Genomic DNA, 22,560 nt, shown 5'->3' on the forward strand with positions numbered 1-22,560 from the left:
GACATGCAAACGTCTTGAGTAAGAGTCATGAATCTTTTTCTGTTTCTGAGTCAACAGCAGACGCACAGGTCCAAATGCACCTTTAGACTACGATATGGGCAACATACTTTATGTGCCATGTAAATCATTAAGATAATAAAAGCCTTACGTACATATGATGAGCTCTGTAAAGACATTTATGGAAATAGTCTGCCTTGGTTCAATGCTGGACATGGAGACCCATCTTATTCTGTAAATGAGTGATGTATCGATGTACTGAGATAAGTCGTGTGACCACTTCATGGTTCAAGTCGTTCTTGAATGTCAGTTGTATCGCGTCTTTATTTCAAACACATCCTCAGTTGGTCTCTTGAAAGTGGGTGGATCCTTCCCAGACTTTTGCAACACAGACTTGAGAAGGTTATCGAGTACTGAACCAGAGATCTTTGCATCGGTTTTCAGCAACGCTATTCAGCAGGCCACAGAGGCGAGAAGCTTACTCGTGACCTTAACCTCCTGTCTTTCGCACAGTAATTCGAGTTCTATATAAGTGACTGATGTGCCCCTAGTACCACGCTTGTACTCGTATTATCATAGATGGGTCTGGAATGAAAAGAAGTGAAATGGTTAACGGCGGATTCTAGGATACAGCCTACCCTTCTCAGATTGGACCAAGAGGTCCATAAAGTTAATGTTCCCCATCTGGCAGACGGGCAACCAAGACGATTGTTTTATATCACTTTATGAGAAATTCTAGAGATACCTGTGATTTAGTCCACTGCATTGGTGCATGGCCCGGTGAATATGAACCTAGTTCCACCAGTTCTCCTACCCTTCTACTGAATATTGGCGACGATTATTTTTTGCACAATTTGCTCTCAAACCTTTTACCTCAGGATCGAACTATGCTGCAGTATAATCTGTTCGCGACTTTAACTATGATGTTCTGTAAATTTAGCAAATTAATCTCGATGTAATTATCACAAATCTCTTTTTAGTCACTCGAATAATCACCTACTCCCAGACAAATATTGTCTAGTGTTGACAGCGTACACCACGCTCCCTGAGAACGTCCCGAAGTCCGCGGTATCCGTGCATGCCGACTTTGGCTCCGGCAACTTGACAGGCGTAGTGCAGGCTGTGTTGCAGTGGGTGACCGCCAGACAGCGCTGACAGCAGAGCAGCGCAAAAGGTGTCTCCAGCGCCCAGCGTGTCCAGAACGCGCTCTGGAGAATAGGCGGGGACAAAAAAGACGCCCTCAGGACTTTTTGCAGCCGCTCCCTGCTCTCCCCACGGCACCACCAATGTTGCTCTGTAACAGGAACACACATCCATAAATCCAGGGAAAATCATAGAAATGAGAATACTTCAACAATTTATTTGTTCAGTGTTTGCATCAGGTCATATGAGTTTTCCTTTTTCTTGCACAATCACATACAAAATTAATATTGAAGTCACCACACATAACTAATTTTTTTGTATTTCCCATAAAGTAAACCAGGAACACTCTAGTTTGAGCATAAATGCTCTGAGGTCCGAGTTAGGGGACCTATAAACAATAGGAATTAGAAGTTTAGTTTCACCAAATTCAACTGCCCCCGCACAACATTCAAATATCTTTTCAGTGCAGTGCCGTGATATGTCTACGTAAACCAACATGTAAATAACATAACACATCGTAAATAAAATCACGAAACCCCATTTCCAGACAAAGGTTTCACATCTGAAGTTGTCAGATAATTGAAAATTATGGAGTACATATGTCAAGTTCATGTGAGAAAACTGATATTTTGACGAAGTATGATTGCCTCGCAAAGCAATACAGTTTAGTATACACTCCTGGAAATTGAAATAAGAACACCGTGAATTCATTGTCCCAGGAAGGGGAAACTTTATTGACACATTCCTGGGGTCAGATACATCACATGATCACACTGACAGAACCACAGGCACATAGACACAGGCAACAGAGCATGCACAATGTCGGCTCTAGTACAGTGTATATCCACCTTTCGCAGCAATGCAGGCTGCTATTCTCCCATGGAGACGATCGTAGAGATGCTGGATGTAGTCCTGTGGAACGGCTTGCCATGCCATTTCCACCTGGCGCCTCAGTTGGACCAGCGTTCGTGCTGGACGTGCAGACCGCGTGAGACGACGCTTCATCCAGTCCCAAACATGCTCAATGGGGGACAGATCCGGAGATCTTCCTGGCCAGGGTAGTTGACTTACACCTTCTAGAGCACGTTGGGTGGCACGGGATACATGCGGACGTGCATTGTCCTGTTGGAACAGCAAGTTCCCTTGCCGGTCTAGGAATGGTAGAACGATGGGTTCGATGACGGTTTGGATGTTCCGTGCACTATTCAGTGTCCCCTCGACGATCACCAGTGGTGTACGGCCAGTGTAGGAGATCGCTCCCCACACCATGATGCCGGGTGTTGGCCCTGTGTGTCTCGGTCGTATGCAGTCCTGATTGTGGCGCTCACCTGCACGGCGCCAAACATGCATAAGACCATCATTGGCACCAAGGCAGAAGCGACTCTCATCGCTGAAGACGACACGTCTCCATTCGTCCCTCCATTCACGCCTGTCGCGACACCACTGGAGGCGGGCTGCACGATGTTGGGGCGTGAGCGGAAGACGGCCTAACGGTGTGCGGGACCGTAGCCCAGCTTCATGGAGACGGTTGCGAATGGTCCTCGCCGATACCCCAGGAGCAACAGTGTCCCTAATTTGCTGGGAAGTGGCGGTGCGGTCCCCTACGGCACTGCGTAGGATCCTACGGTCTTGGCGTGCATCCGTGCGTCGCTGCGGTCCGGTCCCAGGTCGACGGGCACGTGCACCTTCCGCCGACCACTGGCGACAACATCGATGTACTGTGGAGACCTCACGCCCCACGTGTTGAGCAATTCGGCGGTACGTCCACCCGGCCTCCCGCATGCCCACTATACGCCCTCGCTCAAAGTCCGTCAACTGCACATACGGTTCACGTCCACGCTGTCACGGCATGCTACCAGTGTTAAAGACTGCGATGGAGCTCCGTATGCCACGGCAAACTGGCTGACACTGACAGCGGCGGTGCACAAATGCTGCGCAGCTAGCGCCATTCGACGGCCAACACCGCGGTTCCTGGTGTGTCCGCTGTGCCGTGCGTGTGATCATTGCTTGTACAGCCCTCTCGCAGTGTCCGGAGCAAGTATGGTGGGTCTGACACACCGGTGTCAATGTGTTCTTTTTTCCATTTCCAGGAGTGTATTTTCTGTTAATGGCAGCGTTTATGAACTTAAACAAGTGGATGCCATTTTTTCTTTTAAAGCTGATCAACACGTTCTGGGAGCAGCCCAAACACTCCCAAAGAGATTTAGATTAAGTGATTGGGGTGAACAAACTATTGCATACAACTGTGAGAGAGATGAGCAGAATGAAGTAGTTACCCTATGACCCTACTACAGGCATGTTGTGCAGGTCATATCGGTATGCATTGTAGGGGCTTCAATAGGAGGGAAGGAGGAATAGATAGTGAGGGGGGATGATGAGGATGGGCAGAAAAGGGGGAGGAAGAGATGGACAGGCAGAGAGATTGGAGATGGATATAGAGAAATGGGGAGGAGGAGATGGAAAGGCAGAATGTATGGGGAGGATGGGATGTACTGGTGGAGACAGATGGATGAAGTGTACAGAGAAAGAGGGCAGAGAGAAGATAAACAAAGAGAATGGGAAGGGGGAGAGATAGAGAGAGTACAGGAAGAGATGGACAGAGACAGATGAGAGGAGGAGGTGGATAGAGAGGGGGGAGAGGGAGTTCTGGCATGAGAGATTTGGGAGGATGAGTTTGGCAGACAGAGTGGGGAGGATGATGCAGACAGAGAGAGAATAGGGTGAAGATGAATAGGAGAAGGAGGAGATGGACAGATATTGAAGGGGGAGTAGATGGACAGAGAGTTGGAGGTGAAGGACATGGACAGAGAAAGGAGGGAGGAGGAGATGAACATAGAGTTCTGAGGATGAGATGGTCATGGAGAGGGCAGGGATGAGATGGAAAGAGATAGGGGAAATGGATACAGAGAGGTGAAATTAGGATATAGAAAAACAGAAGAGGGAGAAATAGACAAAGAAATGGGGTGGAGGAGGAGGACAGGCATAGAGAGTGGGAGAGGGGAGATGTAAATAGAACATTGATACATATATCATGGCGACAAAACACGCCAGTAGTCGACACACAGGAAGGAGGAAGATGAGGGATAGTGAGAGTGAGATGAGGAGATGGACAGAGAAACAGGGGAGGAGATGGACAGACAGGAAGGTGGGATTAGGAGATGGACATGGAGGAGGAGATGTGGAGACAGGGAAGTGGGGAGGAGGAGACAGACAGGTAGAGGTAGGAAGATGAAGTTTACAGAGGAGGAGATGGACAGGCAGAGAGGGGGCATACGGTGATGGACAGGAAAGAGGGGGTGGAGGAGGTGGCAGTGGGAGATGGACAGAGAGAAATGGAAGGAGGAGTATGATAAGGGATAGGAAGAGAGAGACAGAGATAGGCAAGAGCAAGAGCTGCAAAAAGAGAGGGGGAAGGAGGGGAAGGGGAAAAAAAGGTGGAGAATGAGGTGGAGAGAGAGAGGGGGAGAAGAATGAAGATAGGTAGGAGATACTAGGAGATGGAAAGAGAGGGATGGGGGAGGGGTGGTCAGATGGAGAAGGGGTAGGAGGAGATGCACAGAGACAGGTGGGAGGAGGAGATGGGCAGAGAGAAGGGGAGGAAAAGGTAGACAGAGGGTGCAGAAGAGATGGTCATAGAGAGTGATGAGATGGAGCAGAGGTAGGACAGATGGACATAGAGAGGTGGAGAGGAGAACATAGGGGGCGATGGGGGGAGGGGAGGATGGACAGAGGGTTAGAGGTCAGGAAATGGATAGACATATGTACATGTATGAAATGGATCGTGGCTACATATACTGTTGTGAAAAGACGCCCCAACAGTCGATACAGTTTAAAGAGGGGGAGGAGGAGGAGGAGACAGCTATTGACAGGGGGAGGATAAGATGGACTGAGGTTGAGAATAGGAGATAGACGTAGGGACAGAGGGAGGAGGAGATGGAGCGAGAGATGGGAGAGGAGGGGGAAGATGAGTTGTCGTGAGAAATTGAAGATGGATTTGGCAGATATAGTGGGGAGGAGTTGGACAGATGGATAAATAGAGCGAGAGAGGAGTGGGATATGGTTGGAGAGGGGTGAGTGTGAGATGGTCATAGAGAGGGGAAGGATGAGATGGACAGAGATAGGGATGGTGGACACAGAGAGTTAGGGAGAGAACGTACACAGACAGTGGAGAGGATGATGGACAGAGACAGCGATGAGGAAGTGTAGATGGACAAACGCATGGTACACGTATTAAGTGGACCACTGATATACATACCATAGTGACAAGATACCCCAATAGTCCATACAGCATAAGGAAAGTCATCACAGTTGGGAACGCTTTGGACAGCTTTCAACCACAAAGCGCTATCGATTACTACATCAAAGCCATAAACATAGCACCTTTTTCTCGCTGTGGTACTGTAAAGGCAGCTCATATTATTTCATTTACAATTACAGACTGGAATAAATAAACACTGCACACCTCCAGGACCGAGGAGGATGTAGACAGAGATGGAATATTTGGAGTATATGCATCTAACGAGTACACGGGCAATGTCATTGGGGGAAAGGCTAATATACAGAGTGGTCAGATAGTCTGAAAAGACTGTAAGAGTGTCGCAGAGTAGGTTGTGCTGAAAAATAAATGTTAAGAAAAAAATTCGATACATTCCGCCATTTCCGAGTTAATTAGCCTTGAAATTAGCCGATCAGATCGTTGCGTAGGTTTGAGCGTGTGTGTGTGTGTGTGTGTGTGTGTGTGTCTTGATAAGTGAGTGGCCGTCATGATTATTTTTTATTTTACACGTCTGGTTACGTAGGACCACATTGAGGAGGAAATCCCCAAGGTCATGGAACGTGTCACTACATGAAATTACAATATAAAAGTAATAACAGATAAAATAAATTGTCTATGAACCCAAAAAAGACAATCCGTAAGTTCAAGTATACGTAATCGACAATATAACATAGGAATCAACTTAATTTTTCAAGGAACTCCTCGACAGAATAGAAGGAGTGACCCCTGAAGAAACTCTTTAGTTTCGATTTGAAAGTGCATGGATTACTTCTAAGATTTTTGGATTATTGTGGTAGCTATTGAAAATGGATGCCGCAGTATACTGCTCACCTTTCTGCACAAGAGTCAAGGAAGTGCGATCCAAATGCAGACTGGATTTATACCTTGTATTAACTGAATGAAAGCTGCTTTTTCTTGGGAATGAGCTGATATTGTTAACAAGAAACGACAGCAAAGAATACATACACTCCTGGAAATTGAAATAAGAACACCGTGAATTCATTGTCCCAGGAAGGGGAAACTTTATTGACACATTCCTGGGGTCAGATACATCACATGATCACACTGACAGAACCACAGGCACATAGACACAGGCAACAGAGCATGCACAATGTCGGCACTAGTACAGTGTATATCCACCTTTCGCAGCAATGCAGGCTGCTATTCTCCCATGGAGACGATCGTAGAGATGCTGGATGTAGTCCTGTGGAACGGCTTGCCATGCCATTTCCACCTGGCGCCTCAGTTGGACCAGCGTTCGTGCTGGACGTGCAGACCGCGTGAGACGACGCTTCATCCAGTCCCAAACATGCTCAATGGGGGACAGATCCGGAGATCTTGCTGGCCAGGGTAGTTGACTTACACCTTCTAGAGCACGTTGGGTGGCACGGGATACATGCGGACGTGCATTGTCCTATTGGAACAGCAAGTTCCCTTGCCGGTCTAGGAATGGTAGAACGATGGGTTCGATGACGGTTTGGATGTTCCGTGCACTATTCAGTGTCCCCTCGACGATCACCAGTGGTGTACGGCCAGTGTAGGAGATCGCTCCCCACACCATGATGCCGGGTGTTGGCCCTGTGTGTCTCGGTCGTATGCAGTCCTGATTGTGGCGCTCACCTGCACGGCGCCAAACACGCATACGACCATCATTGGCACCAAGGCAGAAGCGACTCTCATCGCTGAAGACGACACGTCTCCATTCGTCCCTCCATTCACGCCTGTCGCGACACCACTGGAGGCGGGCTGCACGATGTTGGGGCGTGAGCGGAAGACGGCCTAACGGTGTGCGGGACCGTAGCCCAGCTTCATGGAGACGGTTGCGAATGGTCCTCGCCGATACCCCAGGAGCAACAGTGTCCCTAATTTGCTGGGAAGTGCCGGTGCGGTCCCCTACGGCACTGCGTAGGATCCTACGGTCTTGGCGTGCATCCGTGCGTCGCTGCGGTCCGGTCCCAGGTCGACGGGCACGTGCACCTTCCGCCGACCACTGGCGACAACATCGATGTACTGTGGAGACCTCACGCCCCACGTGTTGAGCAATTCGGCGGTACGTCCACCCGGCCTCCCGCATGCCCACTATACGCCCTCGCTCAAAGTCCGTCAACTGCACATACGGTTCACGTCCACGCTGTCGCGGCATGCTACCAGTGTTAAAGACTGCGATGGAGCTCCGTATGCCACGGCAAACTGGCTGACACTGACGGCGGCGGTGCACAAATGCTGCGCAGCTAGCGCCATTCGACGGCCAACACCGCGGTTCCTGGTGTGTCCGCTGTGCCGCGCGTGTGATCATTGCTTGTACAGCCCTCTCGCAGTGTCCGGAGCAAGTATGGTGGGTCTGACACACCGGTGTCAATGTGTTCTTTTTTCCATTTCCAGGAGTGTATATCGAGAACATTGTCAGAATACCCAGACTCGTGAACAAGGGTCGACAAGAGGTTCGCGCACTTACACCACTTATTGCCGGAACTGCCCTTTTCAGAGCCAAAAATATCCTTACAGAATGAGAAGTTACCCCAAAATATAATACCATACGACTTGACAGAAAATCTTAGGAAGTTCTGGTCTTACGTTAAATCAGTAAGTGGATCGAAACTGCATATCTAGACACTCTGGGATGATGATGGCATTAAAACAAAGGATGACACGCGTAAAGCCGAAATACTAAACACCTTTTTCCAAAGCTGTTTCACAGAGGAAGACCGCACTGCAGTTCCTTCTCAAAATCCTCGCACGAACGATAAAATGGCTGACATCGAAATAAGTGTCCAAGGAATAGAAAAGCAACTAAAATCACTCAACAGAGGTAAGTCCACTGGACCTGACGGGATACCAATTCGATTCTACACAGAGTACGCGAAAGAACTTGCCCCCCCTCTAACAGCCGCGTATCGCAAGTCTCTAGAGGAACGGAAGGTTCCAAATGATTGGAAAAGAGCACAGGTTGTCCCAATTTTTAAGAAGGGTCGTCGAGCAGATGCGCAAAACTATAGGCCTATATTTCTGACATCGATGTGTTGTAGAATTTTAGAACATGTTTTTTGCTCGCGTATCATGTCATTTCTGGAAACCCAGAATCTACTCTGTAGGAATCAACATGGATTCCGGAAACAGCGATCGTGTGAGGCCCAACTCGCTGTATTTGTTCATGAGAAAATATTCGATACAGGCTCCCAGGTAGATGCCATTTTCCTTGACTTCCGGAAGGCGTTCGATACAGTTCTGCACTGTCGCCCGATAAACAAAGTAAGAGCGTACGGAATATCAGACCAGCTGTGTGGCTGGATTGAAGAGTTTTTAGCAAACAGAACACAGCATGTTTTTCTCAATGGAGAAACGTCTACAGACGTTAAAGTAACCTCTGGCGTACCAAAGGGGAGTGTTATGGGACCACTGTTTTTCACAATATATATAAATGACCTAGTAGATAGTGTCGGAAGTTCCATGCGGCTTTTCGCGGATGATGCTGTAGTATACAGAGAAGTTGCAGAATTAGAAAATTGCAGCGAAATGCAGGAAGATCTGCAGCGGATAGGCACTTGGTGCAGGGAGTGGCAACTGACCCTTAACACAGACAAATGTAACGTATTACGAATACATAGAAAGAAGGATCCTTTATTGTATGATTATATGATAGCAGAACAAACACTGGTAGCAGTTACTTCTGTAAAACATCTGGGAGTATGCGTGCAGAACGATTTGAAGTGGAATGATCATATAAAATTAATTGTTGGTAAGGCGGGTGCCAGGTTGAGATTCATTGGGAGTCCTTAGAAAATGTAGTCCATCAACAAAGGAGTTGGCTTACAAAACACTCGTTCGACCTATACTTGAGTATTGCTCATCAGTGTGGGGTTCGTACCAGGTCGGGTTGACGGAGGAGATAGAGAAGATCCAAAGAAGAGCGGCGCGTTTCGTCACAGGGTTATTTGGTAAGCGTTATAGCGTTACGGAGATGTTTAGCAAACTCAAGTGGCAGACTCTTCAATAGAGGCGCTCTGCATCGCGGTGTAGCTTGCTGTCCAGGTTTCGAGAGGGTGCGTTTCTGGATGAGGTATCAAATATATTGCTTCCCCCTACTTATACCTCCCGAGGAGATCACATATGTAAAATTAGAGAGATTCGAGCGCGCACAGAGGCTTTCCGGCAGTCGTTCTTCCCGCGAACCATACGCGAGTGGAACAGGAAAGGGAGGTAATGACAATGGCACGTAAAGTGCCCTCCGCCACACACCGTTGGTGGCTTGCGGAGTATAAATGTAGATGTAGATGTAGATGTAGAAGCGAATGAAAATAAGTAACGTAGACTAATTTTCGTGTCGAACGATCACTCACTTCAGATACCGTTCGAATAGTAATAATGGCAGCATTAAGTTTTTGGACAAGATCTTGAACGTGGGCTTACCACGACAGTTTACTATCTATCTGAACACCTAGAAATTTGAACTGTTCAGTTTCACTAATCATATGCCCATTCTGTGAAATTAAAACGTCGGGTTTCGTTGAATTGTTTGTTAGAAACAGTAAAAACTGAGTCTTGCTGTGATTTAGCGTTAGTGTATTTCCTACAAGCCATGAACTTAATGTCATGAACTGCACTATTTGAAATAGAACCAATGTTGCACACACCATCCTTTACTACCAAGCTAGTGTCACCAGAAAACAGAAATATTTTAGAATTATCTATAATACTAGAGGGTGTATCATGTACATAAATCAGGAACTGATGTGACCCCAACACTGATACCTGGGGCACTCCAAATTTAACCGTGCCCCACTCAGACCACACATCACAGACATTCTCAGCATTGTGAATAATAACCTTTTGCTGTCTGTTGTTAAAGGGTGAACCAATGGTGAGCTACTCTGGACCAATATTTTGTGATCAACACAGTCAAACGCCTTAGTTAAATCAAGAAATATGCGTATCCTTCGAAACCTTTGTTTAATCCATCCAGTACCTCACAGAGAAAAGAGAATATAGCGTTTTCAGTTGTTAAACGACTTCTAAAGCCGAACTGTATATTTGATAGCAAATCGTGTGATATAAAATGATCAATTATCCTCATATACACAGCCTTTTCTATAACTTTTGCAAACACTGATGGCATAGAAATAGGTCTAAAATTGTCTACATTATCCCTTTCTCCCTTTTTATAAAGCGGCGTTACTACTGAGTACTTTAATCGTTCAGGAAACTGACCATTCTTAAAGGAAAAATTACAAAGAATGTTAAGTACAAGACTAACATGTGTAGCACAGTACTTTAATATTCTGCTAGGCACTCCATCGTATCCATGAGAGTACTTAGTCTTCATGGATTTAATTATTGACTCAATCTCTCCCGGTCTGTCTCACAGAGGAGTATTTCAGACATCAATCTCGAAAAGGTATTTCCCAAGAGAGTTATATGATTCCCTGTATAAACTAAGTTATTATTTAATTCACCAGCAGTGCTCAAAAAGTGATTGTTAAATACTGTACACATAGATGACTTATCAGTAACAGAAATATTTTTACTACGAACTGACTGTATATCGTCGACCTTGTGCTGTTGACCAGACACTTCCTTCACAACTGACCATATGATTTTAATTTTGTCCTGTGAATTAGCTATTCTATTTGCACCACATACTCTTTGCTTCTTAATAACGTTTTAAGCACCTTACAACACCGTTTGAAACGGGCTAATGTAGCTTCATTGTGACTACTACTAACATTCTGATGTAACTCCCGCTTTGTTCTACAAGATATTCTTATCCCACTAGTCGGCCACCCGGGCTGCCTATTACTGCTAGTACCCCGTTTAGAACGTTGTAATGGAAAGCAACTCTCAAACAGCACGAGAAATTTGTTAAGGAAAGCATTGCATTTATCATCTATGTTATCAGCACTATAAACATCCTGCCACTCTTGTTCCTTTACAAGGTTTAAAAAATTCTCTATCGCTGTTGGATTAACTTTCCTTCATAGTTTGTAATCAAATATGACATTGGTTTGAGTACAAAAGCCATTTAGTGTTAAAATTTGTGCATCATGGTCTGAAAGGCCATTCACCCTTTTACTAACAGAATGCTCATTCCGTAATGAAGAATGAATAAAAATATTGTCTGTGGCTGTGCTGTTGTCTCCCTGCACCCTGGTTAGAGAAAACACAATCTGCATCAGATCATATGAGTTTAAGAGATCTAACCACATCCTTTTTCTTGCACAATCACATACAAAATTAACATAGAAGTCACCACATATAACTAATTTTTGGTATTTCCCATAAAGTGAACCAGGGTGGCCAGTGCGGCACGGTTTCACAGCGCTTAGAGGACTTCCGACATTTTGTGTACGCGAGGTGAACACTTGAAAATATTTCATGACTCTGTAGAAATGTGTGGGAGTAAAATGTTGACTTTGAATTCGGTCAGTACTTAGAATTTCAAGTCACTTTTAGAGACTGATTCCTTTGCGTTCACACGAACTGTATCGTTATTTAACTATTGATAAGCAGCGGTGAACTTTACTAATTTCACTGGATGTTATCATTTCAGATTCTGTGACGAATTTGCGATATTCCTGATGATTATGAACTTTATATGGATTTTAGATTACACTGCATATGTTAGAGAGCCACCTGCCTTGCTGCTACCCTATTTTTAATGTCGTCCTTCCGCCCCCCCACCCCCACCCTCCTCCATCTCCCTATGAACCATGGACCTTGCCTCTGGTGGGGTGGCTGGTGTGCCTAAGCGATACAGATAACTGTACCGCTGGTCCGATCATAACGGATGGGTATCTGATGAGAGACCAGACACACGTGTGATTCCTGAAGAGGGCCAGCAGCCTTTTCAGTAGTTGCAGGAGCGTCTGGATGATTGACTGATCTGGTCTTGTAACATCAATCAAAACCTCCTTGCAGGTACTGCGAAAGGCTGAAGCAAGGGGAAACTGCAGTCGTACTTCTTCTCGAGAGTATGCAGCTCATTTGTGTGGTTAAATGATGATGGAATCCTCTTGGGTAAAATATTCCAGAAGTAAAATAGTCCGCCATTCGGATCCCCGGGCGGGGACTATCCAGGAGAATGTCATCATCAAGAGAAACAAAACTGGCGTTCTACGGATCGGAGCGTGAAACGAGTACATCCCTTAATCGCGCAGATACGTTAGAAAATTTAAAAATAGAAGTGGATAGGTTGAAGTTCGGTATAGTGGGCATTAGTGAAGTTCGGTTGCAGGAGGAACAGGACCTCTGGTCAAAGTGCCTACGGGATTATAAATACAAAATGAAATAGGGGTAATTCAGGAGTAGGTTTAATAATGAATACGAAAATAGGAATGTGGGTAAGCAACTATAAAAAGCGTAGTGATAGCACTATTGTAGCCAAGACAGACGTAAAGCCAACACTCACCACAGTAGTACAAGTTTATATGGCAACCAGCTCCGCGGACGATGAGGAGATTGAAGAAACGTATGATGAGATAAAAGAATTTACTCAGGTAGTTAACGGAGACGAAAATTTAGTTGTGATAGAGGACAGGAATTCAGTAGTAGGAAAAGGAAGAGCAGCAAAAACTGTAGGTGAATATCGACTGAGGGAAAGAAATGAAAGAGGAATCTGCTGGTAGAATTTTGCACAGAGCGTAATTTAATCATAACGGAGACTTAGTTTAAGAATCATGAAAGAAAGTTGTACACGTGGAAGAGACTTGGAGACACTGGAAGGTTTCAGATTGATTATATAATCGTAAGACAGAGACTTCGTAACCAGATTTTAAATTGTAAGATATTTCCAGAGGCAGATGTGGATTCTGACCACAATTTACTAGTTATCAGATATAGATTAAAAGTTAAGAAATTCCAAAAAGTAGGAAATAAACGAGACGGGACCCGGAAAGGTTGAAAGGACCGGAGACTGTTGAGAGTTTCAGAAGGAGGATTAGGCAATGATTGACAAGAATAGGGGGAAGGAATGCGCTAGGAGACAGGTGGGCAGCTGTGAGAAATGAAATAGTGAAGGTAGCAGTGGGTCAAATAGGTAAAAAGGCAAGACCTAATAGAAGTTGTTGGATTACACAGGAGATATTGATTTTAACTGATGAAAGCTGAAAGTATAAAAATGCAGTAAATGATTCTGGCAAAAGGGAATAGAAACGTCTAAAAAATGAGATTGACAGGAAGTGAAAAATGGCTTGGCAGGAAAGGCTAGAGAACTAATTTAAGGATTTAGAAGCATATTTCACTAGGGGAAAAGTAGATACCACCGACAGGAAAATTATGAGGCCTTTTGAGGAAAGAGAAGCAGATGTACGTATATCAAGAGCTTAGATGGAAAACCAGTCCCAAGCAAAGAAGTGATAACAGGAAGGTGGAATGAATATATAGACGGTCTATATAAGAGAGATGAACTTGAAGACAACATTATAGAAATGGAAGAGGATGTAGATGGAGATGAGATGAGGAATGTGATACTGCGAGAAGAATTTAACAGAGCACTGAGATATCTAAGCCAAAACAAGAATTCAGGGAGTCGGCGACATTTCATCAGAATTACTGACAGCCTTGGGAGAGCCAGTCCTGACAAAACTCTTCCATCTGGTGTGCAAGATGTATGAGACAGACGAAATACCCTCAGACTTTAAGAATAATGTAATAATTCCAATTCCAGAGAAATCATTGACTGGAATATTCTCACTGAACCTCTGAAGGTAGCAGCGCTAAAATAAGGGAACAAAAGGATATTTACAACTTGTGCAGTAACGAGATGGCAGTTATAAGAGTCGAAGGGTATGAAAGGGAAGCAATGGTTGAGAGGGGAGTGAGATAGGGTTTTAGCCTATCATCAGTGTTGCTCAGTCTGTACATTGAACAAGCAGTAAAGGAAAAAAATAGAGTATGAATTAAATACCAGGAAGAAGAAATAAAAATTTTGAGACTTTTTTGCCGATGGCATTGTAACTCTTGTCAGAGACGGCGAAGGACGTGGAAGAGCAATTGAACGGAATGGAAAGTGTCTTGAAAGGAGGGTATAAGATGAACATCAACAAAAGCAAAACAAAAATAGTGGAATGTAGTAGAATTAAATCAGGTGATACCGAGAGAATTAGAACAGGAAATAAGAAACTTAAAGTAGTAGATGAGTTTTGTTACTTGGGCAGCAGAATAACTTACGATGGCCGAAGTAGAGAGGATAGAAAATGTAGACTGGCAATGTCAAGAAGAGAAATTTGTTAACATTGAATATAGATTTAAATGTTAGGAAGTTTTGGCTTAGGTATCTCAGTGCTCTGTTAAATTCTTCTCGTTGTATCACATTCCGCATCTCATCTCCATCTACATCCTCTTCCATTTCTATAATGTTGTCTTCAAGTTCATCTCTCTTGTATAGACCGTCTATATTAGAATGGAATTCAACCATGTATGGAAGTGAAACATGGATGATAAACAGTTTAGACAAGAAGAGAATAGAAGCTTTCGAAATGTGGTGATACAGAAGAATGCTGAAGATTAGGTGGGTAGATCACGTAACTAATGAGGAGGTACTGAACAGAGTTGGGGAGAAAAGAAATTTGTGGCACACCCTAACTAGAAGAAGGGGCTGGTTGTTAGGACAAATTCGGAGATATCAAGGGATCACCATTTTAGCACTCTGGCTCTGAGCACTATGGGACTCAACTGCTGAGGTCATTAGTACCCTAGAACTTAGAACTAGTTAAACCTAACTAACCTAAGGACATCACAAACATCCATGCCCGAGGCAGGATTCGAACCTGCGACCGTAGCGGTCTTGCGGTTCCAGACTGCAGCGCCTTTAACCGCACGGCCACTTCGGCCGGCCCATTTTAGCACTGAAGCGAAGTTTAAAAATCGTAGAGGCAGACCAAGATATGAATACAGTAGTCAGATTCAGAAGGACGTAGATTGAAATATTTATTCGGAGATGAAGAGGCTGCTCCGGATAGAGTAGCATTGAGAGCTGCATCAAATTACAACAACGTTAGAGGAATTTCGTACCGACGCACTCTGAGATTTTGCTACTGCTTAACGAGGAAGTTAATTAAAGAACGACTTTATGTACTTATTCCACGCCTGCTACGTCCGCCCCTGGTAGCTGAGTGGTCAGCGAGAGGGAATGTCATACTTAACGGCCCGGGGTCGATTCCCGGCTGGGTCGGAGATTTTCTCCGCTCAGGGACTTATCATCGTCATTTCATCCCCATCGACACGCAAGTCGCCGAAGTGGCGTCAACTCGAAAGAGTTGCACCAGGCGAACGGTTTTCCCGACGGGAGGCCCTAGCCACACGGCATTTCCTTTTGCGCATGCTGTTGCCTGTAAATGCCCTGCCTGCACTACGTAACAACAATCGTGCTATTGCTTTTCTTATTATCCAACTTATTTATAAATTTTGTTGTAAATTTTCTCGTTGTAAGGTAACGATTCGCATTGTTATAGGCAGATTTCTGAAGTAAACATTTCGCTCAAACTTCGATTCATCTGATATCGTTCACACTACTATCATACTGGATTGTATTTAGTTGTTGCACTTTTCGATTATTTATTTATTTCATAATTCAGTTCAGTAAATTGTTGTTCTGCTATTAAATGCTTGATGCATACTTGTGTTAAACTTTGGGCTTAAAAGCAAAGGTGACCTGCCACAACCTACAGACTTCAACGATCCGTGCAAAAGTTAAGGTCTTGCAGTGCCCACATTAGTTATCACGTTTTTCCCCATCATTATTGAGTCTGACTCGATCAAGGACGCAATTGTGGTACAAGCACATGGCATATAGAATCTAATTGAGATCCCCTGTTGATAGCACTCATTACTTCGTGTGAGTAAAGAGCGACGTGTATCACAGGAGTGATATTTCTTGCTGGCTATGTGTCAATAGATCATTTTCCGCGAGGTATTTCATAATGTTCGAACACAGTTTGTACTCCAAAATCATACTGCAATTCGATGTATGTGATAGAGGTTTACAGCTCATCGTATTACTTCTACTGTCTTTCTTGTGTGTTGCTGTGACTTGTGCTGCTTTCCAGTCTTTAGGTACGGACGTTCCGTCGAGTAAGCTGTTGTATCTGATTACTAAATGGAACTATTTCGTCTGCATACTGTCAAAAGAACCTAATTTGTATACTACCTGAACCAGAAGATTTGGCTTTATTGAGTGAGTTAAGTTGCTCACTACGCACAGGGTATCTACTTGTAAATAATTCCACACTAAAATTCGAGCTTCTGCGAGACATTGCCAATCCTGGAGATTTTGCAGCCTCAATATCTGGAATCCTTTTGTCGTCGTTTCTGCAAGAGCTTTCTAGTCGGTTTTGTGTACCATGGGGGATCAGTTCCATTTCATATTAATTTATTTGGTATAAATCTCTCTGTTTCCTCGAATTCAAGCAACATGTGGTTTAGCCGGCCGGAGTGGCCGAGCAGTTCTGGGCGCTACAGTCTGGAACCGCGCGACCGCTACGGTCGCAGGTTCGAATCCTGCCTCGGGCATGGATGAGTGTGATGTCTTTATGTTAGTTAGGTTTAAGTAGTTCTAAGTTCTAGGGGAGTTATGACCACAGCAGTTGAGTCCCATAGTGCTCAGAGCCATTTGAACCATTTGAACATGTGGTTTACGGTTAGATAGTTGGTTTGGAAGGAAGGAGAGTGTCTCTTAGAAAGGGGTCAAGCAAACTGTTATCCACCTTTTTGAAATGGACATATTTTGCGTTTCTTTTTGTTGGATTTGGATTTTATGGTATTTCTTCGCGCTAGAACGACCTTGTTGGTCACTAATCCCTGTACCCGTCATGACATCTTCTACTCGCTCAGGATTAATTGCTGCTAAAGGGCCTGGTACGTTATCTAAATCATTTACACTTCATGTTATATACTCCATCTGACTTATTTGATCGTAAGTCTTCTAGGGGTCTTTTAAACTGTGACTCTAATACAGAATCCCCTAAGTCTTCCATATGAACTCCCATTTCTTCTTCTGTTACGCCATCAGACAGTTCATCCCCTTCATAGAGGCCTTCAGTGCACTTCTTCCACCTACCCGCTCTCATCTCTCCATTAAACAGCGAATTCCAATTGCACACTTAATGTTGCTGCCCCTGCTTTTGATTTCACATTTATATATGATGCATCACTCCTTCCGATGACCACTTCTTTTTCTACTTCTTCATATTTTCCTGCAGCCATTTCACTTTTTCTTTCCTGCCCTTCCTATTTATTTCGTTCCTAAGTGATTTATATTGCCATACTTCCGGTTTTCCGTGAACGTTTATGTACTCACTTCTTTCGTCGATCAATTGAAATCTTTCTTCCGTACCCAAGGTTTCACTTTCCTTCTACCTATGTTTGACTGTCCAGTCTCTGTGGTTCCCCTTTTTAGAGATGCCAGCTCCCTTCAACAGTATTATCTGTTTCGATATTAATTATCGTAGCCTTAGAGAACTTGGAATACATTTCAACATTCCTCTTTTCTTCTGTATCCTACTTCTTTCCACATTGATTCTTCTGAACGATTCTTTTAAACTTCTGTTTGCTCTTCATCATTAAGAAATTGTGACCCTAGCTTAAATCTGCTCCTGTGTACGCCTTAGAATCGAATATCTGATGTCGAATCTCTGTCTAAACCTGACGTTATTCATCTGGAATCTTTCTGTGTGTCTGGGCCTTTTCCAAGTACACCTTCTCCTTTTGTAATTTTAGAGCAGTGTATTGTCTATTACTAGCTGAAATTTGTTTAGTAATCAATTAGCCTTTCTCACATAGCACTGTCTTCTATGCTTCCCCTGCTACCGTATTCCAATCTCCCATGATTATTAGATTATCGTCCCCCTTTACATATTGAATTATCCGATCATTGGGTTCGTATGCTTTTTGTGTCTCATCATCTTCCAATTGTGGCATCGGCACGTGCATCTCAACTACTGCTTTTGGCGTTGGTTTACTGTTGATTCAGATTAAAACAACTCTATTACTGAGATGCTTTGACTAAGTCATTCTCCCTGCCTTCCTACTAATGACTAAGCCTATTTCTGATGTACCATTTTCTGCTGCTATTGATTTTACCATATATTCGTCTGACATGAAATCTTTACCTTCTTTCCATTTCAATTCACTGACTCCTATAACATCTAGATTGAGCCTTCGCGTTTCCCTTTTCAGCCTTGCTAGCTTCTCTACTACCTCCAAACATATGACATTCCACAGGCCGATTTGTAAAATGCTAACCTTTCGTTGGCTATTCAGACTCTTTCCGAATGTTACCTTCCCCTTGGCTGCCCGTCCAGACTATTTGGAATTTGCTAATGAATAGATCATCATCACACTTTTTCAACTACAGGCCATATCTCCTTTGGATACACGTTATGTTTCTTTAATGGAGCCGTTTCCATTGCCTACTGCATGTTCTTGCTGTTAATCATTGCTGATTTTTCTGCCATTTAGAGCCGGTTCCCAAATGCAGAGACTGCCATGAAAATGTCCGCTCCTCTGCCCCTTTTGACAAGACCGTTGGCAGAACGTAGGTGACACCTTATACCGGGAGTATTTGGCCGCCATTGTTGACGAGTTTTATACAGAAATTATGCAGCTGTTGCGATCGAAACCGGGACCAAGTACGTTTTGACTACTTCTCAAAGTCGCTGCTTCTAAACCACCTATATCAAGACGAAAACGAATGCTGCAGTTCAATAGGTAGTTTTCCATACCTGTATAATGTATCGAATTAAAAAAAGCCTCAACCCTTTTCTCCAGAGTGCGAGTAATACAGAGGGCCATAACTAATCATCAAAGAACATGTAACACATTAAGACAACGTGCGCGTAAGAATTTCGTAGTGAAAATTAAAATACCATACAAATCTGTTAGAATAACGGAGGTTACCCAGGTTTGAGGTATCCATGAAGTTCATCCAGTGTATCAGACATTGACTTATATCCGAGCGCCCTCGCGAAATCCTTGCTGACCATAACAAGATCTGCCGTCGGTATCATTTCCAGACAATGGTCATGATAATGCTCGATTTCCAATGACATCGGGATACGTCTCCGCTCTTCAGAATTCCATGCATGAATCCTTTTTACCATTTTCTTCAGCTGGTCGAAGTTTCTTGCCTCCACCAAAATTTGAAAACAGAAAACAGGAAATTGAAAACAGAAAGAAGTAACATAGAAAATGTCTGTAATCATTCAGTTTCGCTTACTGAACTTTACACAAAGCATTTTATGTTATGTCTCCCAGTTTACGATACCTCCAGGTGAATCCACGTATACTGCGACAAATCTATTTTAAGAAAAGCCTCATATGAAACCCATGGCCAATCGCCACTGTGGTGCAGTATCGTTCGCGATCCATTCCTCTTATTAATTATACACGTCGACATAGGTAGTTCTTTGCCTTCTACAATCTCACATTGTTTCAGGTTGACACCATATGACTCCAGTTGCTCTGTGACAAAACTGTAATAAAAAGAGAAAAAAAAGTAATTACAGGTTCTTGGATAAACAGTTCACATCAAGGAAACAAAATCTACTTAATTAAGACTATGTCAGCGCCTGTGCCATAATATACGAGTAACTAATGGACCAGTCTCAAGGTAGTCCCAATAATTACTACTCTCGCTTGTCGTAGCTAATGAGCAGTGGTGCTATAAATACAATCGGCTTGACACGTGAGCGTATAGAGTATTCGCTTTAAGGTCATGGAGAGAACACCACTCGTTCTGTTTACCAGCTTTGGATTACGCAACGAAGGCTGATAGGCCCTTCAATGTCGCCAACGAACAGGCTAAGCGCTAGTAGAGCATTAATATGTTACGCCACGGTTCTGCCTGGCGAAGTGCACGACTTTTGTGACCGACTCAGCAAAACGACGTCATAAAGTGGGTGTTGAAAGCACCTCAGTACCTATGTGTACTGAAACAAGGGCATGCATTCAGCACACGGACATTGCGAAAGTCGACACCCAGCGCTCGAACTGTGATGTTACCACTTGTTTAAAGTATTACAAAAAGTGAAAAAGTCCCGTCAGTACTCGGTTTCTGCAGAGCTGCAGAGGATCGTAAATTGTATTTTCATGTTTTCCATTTTCAATGATTTAAGGTTGTTGCTGAGGGTGGTTTTCTATCTGCAAAAGCTGCTCTGCACGTCACAGGACGCTAAAGGAGCGTATTTGAAGGCGGCAAGGTGACTGCAGGCCAGTTTTGATTCATTGTCTTCAAATGTTGTGACATTCCCAGAAAGACTACCACTAATTTTGCACATTGCAGAATATCCTGGATTCCGCTGAAGAATACTTCGCAATTTGTTGTTCACTTTCTCAGCCACATGACCACGAGCTCGATCCAACTCACTCTGCACATGTTGCACAATACCCAGGGCGTTACACAGTGGAGTATCAGCAGCTTCCATTCACGTAGTGGCTTTTGATACCAATGAAAAGTTGGCGTTGTTGTATGCCAAGTGTCCAGACAAGGTATTTCTAAAGACCTCTTTCACAGTTTTGAAGCACTTGATTCGCCGCTATCAAGGCCACCAAAGTTCGTATTTATTTTGGTGTAGTTGGTGCAGTAATACCCAGCAGCATAAGCCAAGAACTCCATCGTGTAAGAACAGGCTTACCGGGAGGGGCAGTGAAATTCCTGTAATTACTGCACCTGTAGCAGAGCTTTCATGCAGATTTTCTTGCCACGGGAGATTAATTTGTCCATATCAGAGTAATATGGCTGCACCTTTTCTGCAGCTCTGTGTAACACATGGGCAAGGCAAGTGACGTATGCAATACTGGGGTAGAGAACCTGAAGCTCCAAGGCTGCCTTAGCCATGCACAAAGCCATGCACTAGTAGCGAAAAGTTGTCTCTGTTCATACCAATCGGCCACAGTAGCTTCATAGATTTGTCAGACAAAATGCCCGAGAGCTTCACACGTTAGGAGGACCATTTCTCCAGGCCCGTCAACTTTTAGAACACCACAAACAACGTTTGTAACATAGCGCCCACCCACGTCGGTGGTTTCATCTATAGAAACCCAGACCATTTGGTCAGTAACACTACTTCGTATTTTGTTGAGCTACTCCTCGTAGAACACGGATAACCAGTTCTTTCTGAACGTAGGTTCATCTGGAACTGGATGTGTTGTGTACTTCTCCAAGAGAAGTCTTAAGCGTGGATTTTTCAGCTTATCCAATGGGATGTTGCAAGACCTCAGCATATCACACAAGTCTTTCAAGGACTATTGCACGATTGAAAGTGGACCTGTTTTGCTCAAATAATAGCGCTTTTCTGCTGTCATTTTCAGCACTGCTCTTCTTATTTCTGCTATGTTTGGCGGTATTAGAGCGTTGTTGCAAATTTAAGCGCTCTTCTACACTAACGTTAACTTCACATAGTTTACAAAATTATATTTCCCCGTCAGTGCTGAAGATCTTCTCTGCAAAATCATGAAAAAGTCTCGCAAATTCATGCTCTGGGAGCTCTTTAGTTTTGACATGTTGAACGAGACTGAGTTTGTATTCAAACCGAATTGTGTGACCATGTGCGTAACGTTTATTACGTCGGAAGCCTCCTTTGTTGCCTTCGACAGCGTTTTGTCGATGCCACGCAACTACGTTGTCCGTCAGTGAGCCGATTAGTGTGTTAACGCTGCTTGTCTACTATACTCCCGATGAATAAAGCTTTGTGGTAATTGTTCTGTTTATTCTCATTTTACTAAGGCTTGAAGATCCTCTTGATGTTCTTTCGTGTTTGCGATTTAAAATTGGATTGTTTTGAAAATTCGCCTTATGCAAACACAATTAGTTTATTTTTGTATTTACCCAGACATGTTTCGACACCTATGTGTCATCTTCTGTGGGTCAAATTTTTATTTCTTAAAATTAAATTGCTACACGAACTGCATTATTACACACCCCTTTTTTGTGCTCTTGTACTTGTAATAACGAATTACTGCAAAGCACAAATTTAATTTGTATTTGGGATATGGTCAACAAGTTTGTGTTTTCGAATTTAATGTTACAGAGTTTCTTTACACACGACCTAGCTGCCACGTAGTGACAATGAACGATGTTTTGATTTTCAGTCATACGACGGAAAAGTAATACGCGCTATCGATAGTCAGCAAGGCCAACGACTGATTTAAACTGT

The 22,560-nt window shown here is 43.9% G+C and overlaps 1 protein-coding gene across 1 annotated transcript in view; it reads right to left on the bottom strand.

The window, feature by feature from the left end:
• Positions 1-986: 986 nt before the first annotated feature.
• The window catches only part of LOC126251966 (ketohexokinase-like), a 35,668-nt gene continuing 14,094 nt past the window's right edge, over positions 987-22,560 (bottom strand). The window contains exons 3-5 of the mRNA XM_049952730.1: positions 19,671-19,878; positions 19,304-19,533; positions 987-1,291 (exon numbers count right to left, since the gene is read on the bottom strand). Coding sequence (XP_049808687.1) covers positions 1,015-1,291; positions 19,304-19,533; positions 19,671-19,878 — 715 coding nt within the window. The 3' untranslated portion in view covers positions 987-1,014. The remainder of the gene's footprint in view (positions 1,292-19,303; positions 19,534-19,670; positions 19,879-22,560) is intronic.

This window comes from Schistocerca nitens, chromosome 4, assembly GCF_023898315.1.
Source record: "Schistocerca nitens isolate TAMUIC-IGC-003100 chromosome 4, iqSchNite1.1, whole genome shotgun sequence".
NCBI classification, from domain to species: Eukaryota; Metazoa; Arthropoda; class Insecta; order Orthoptera; family Acrididae; genus Schistocerca; species Schistocerca nitens.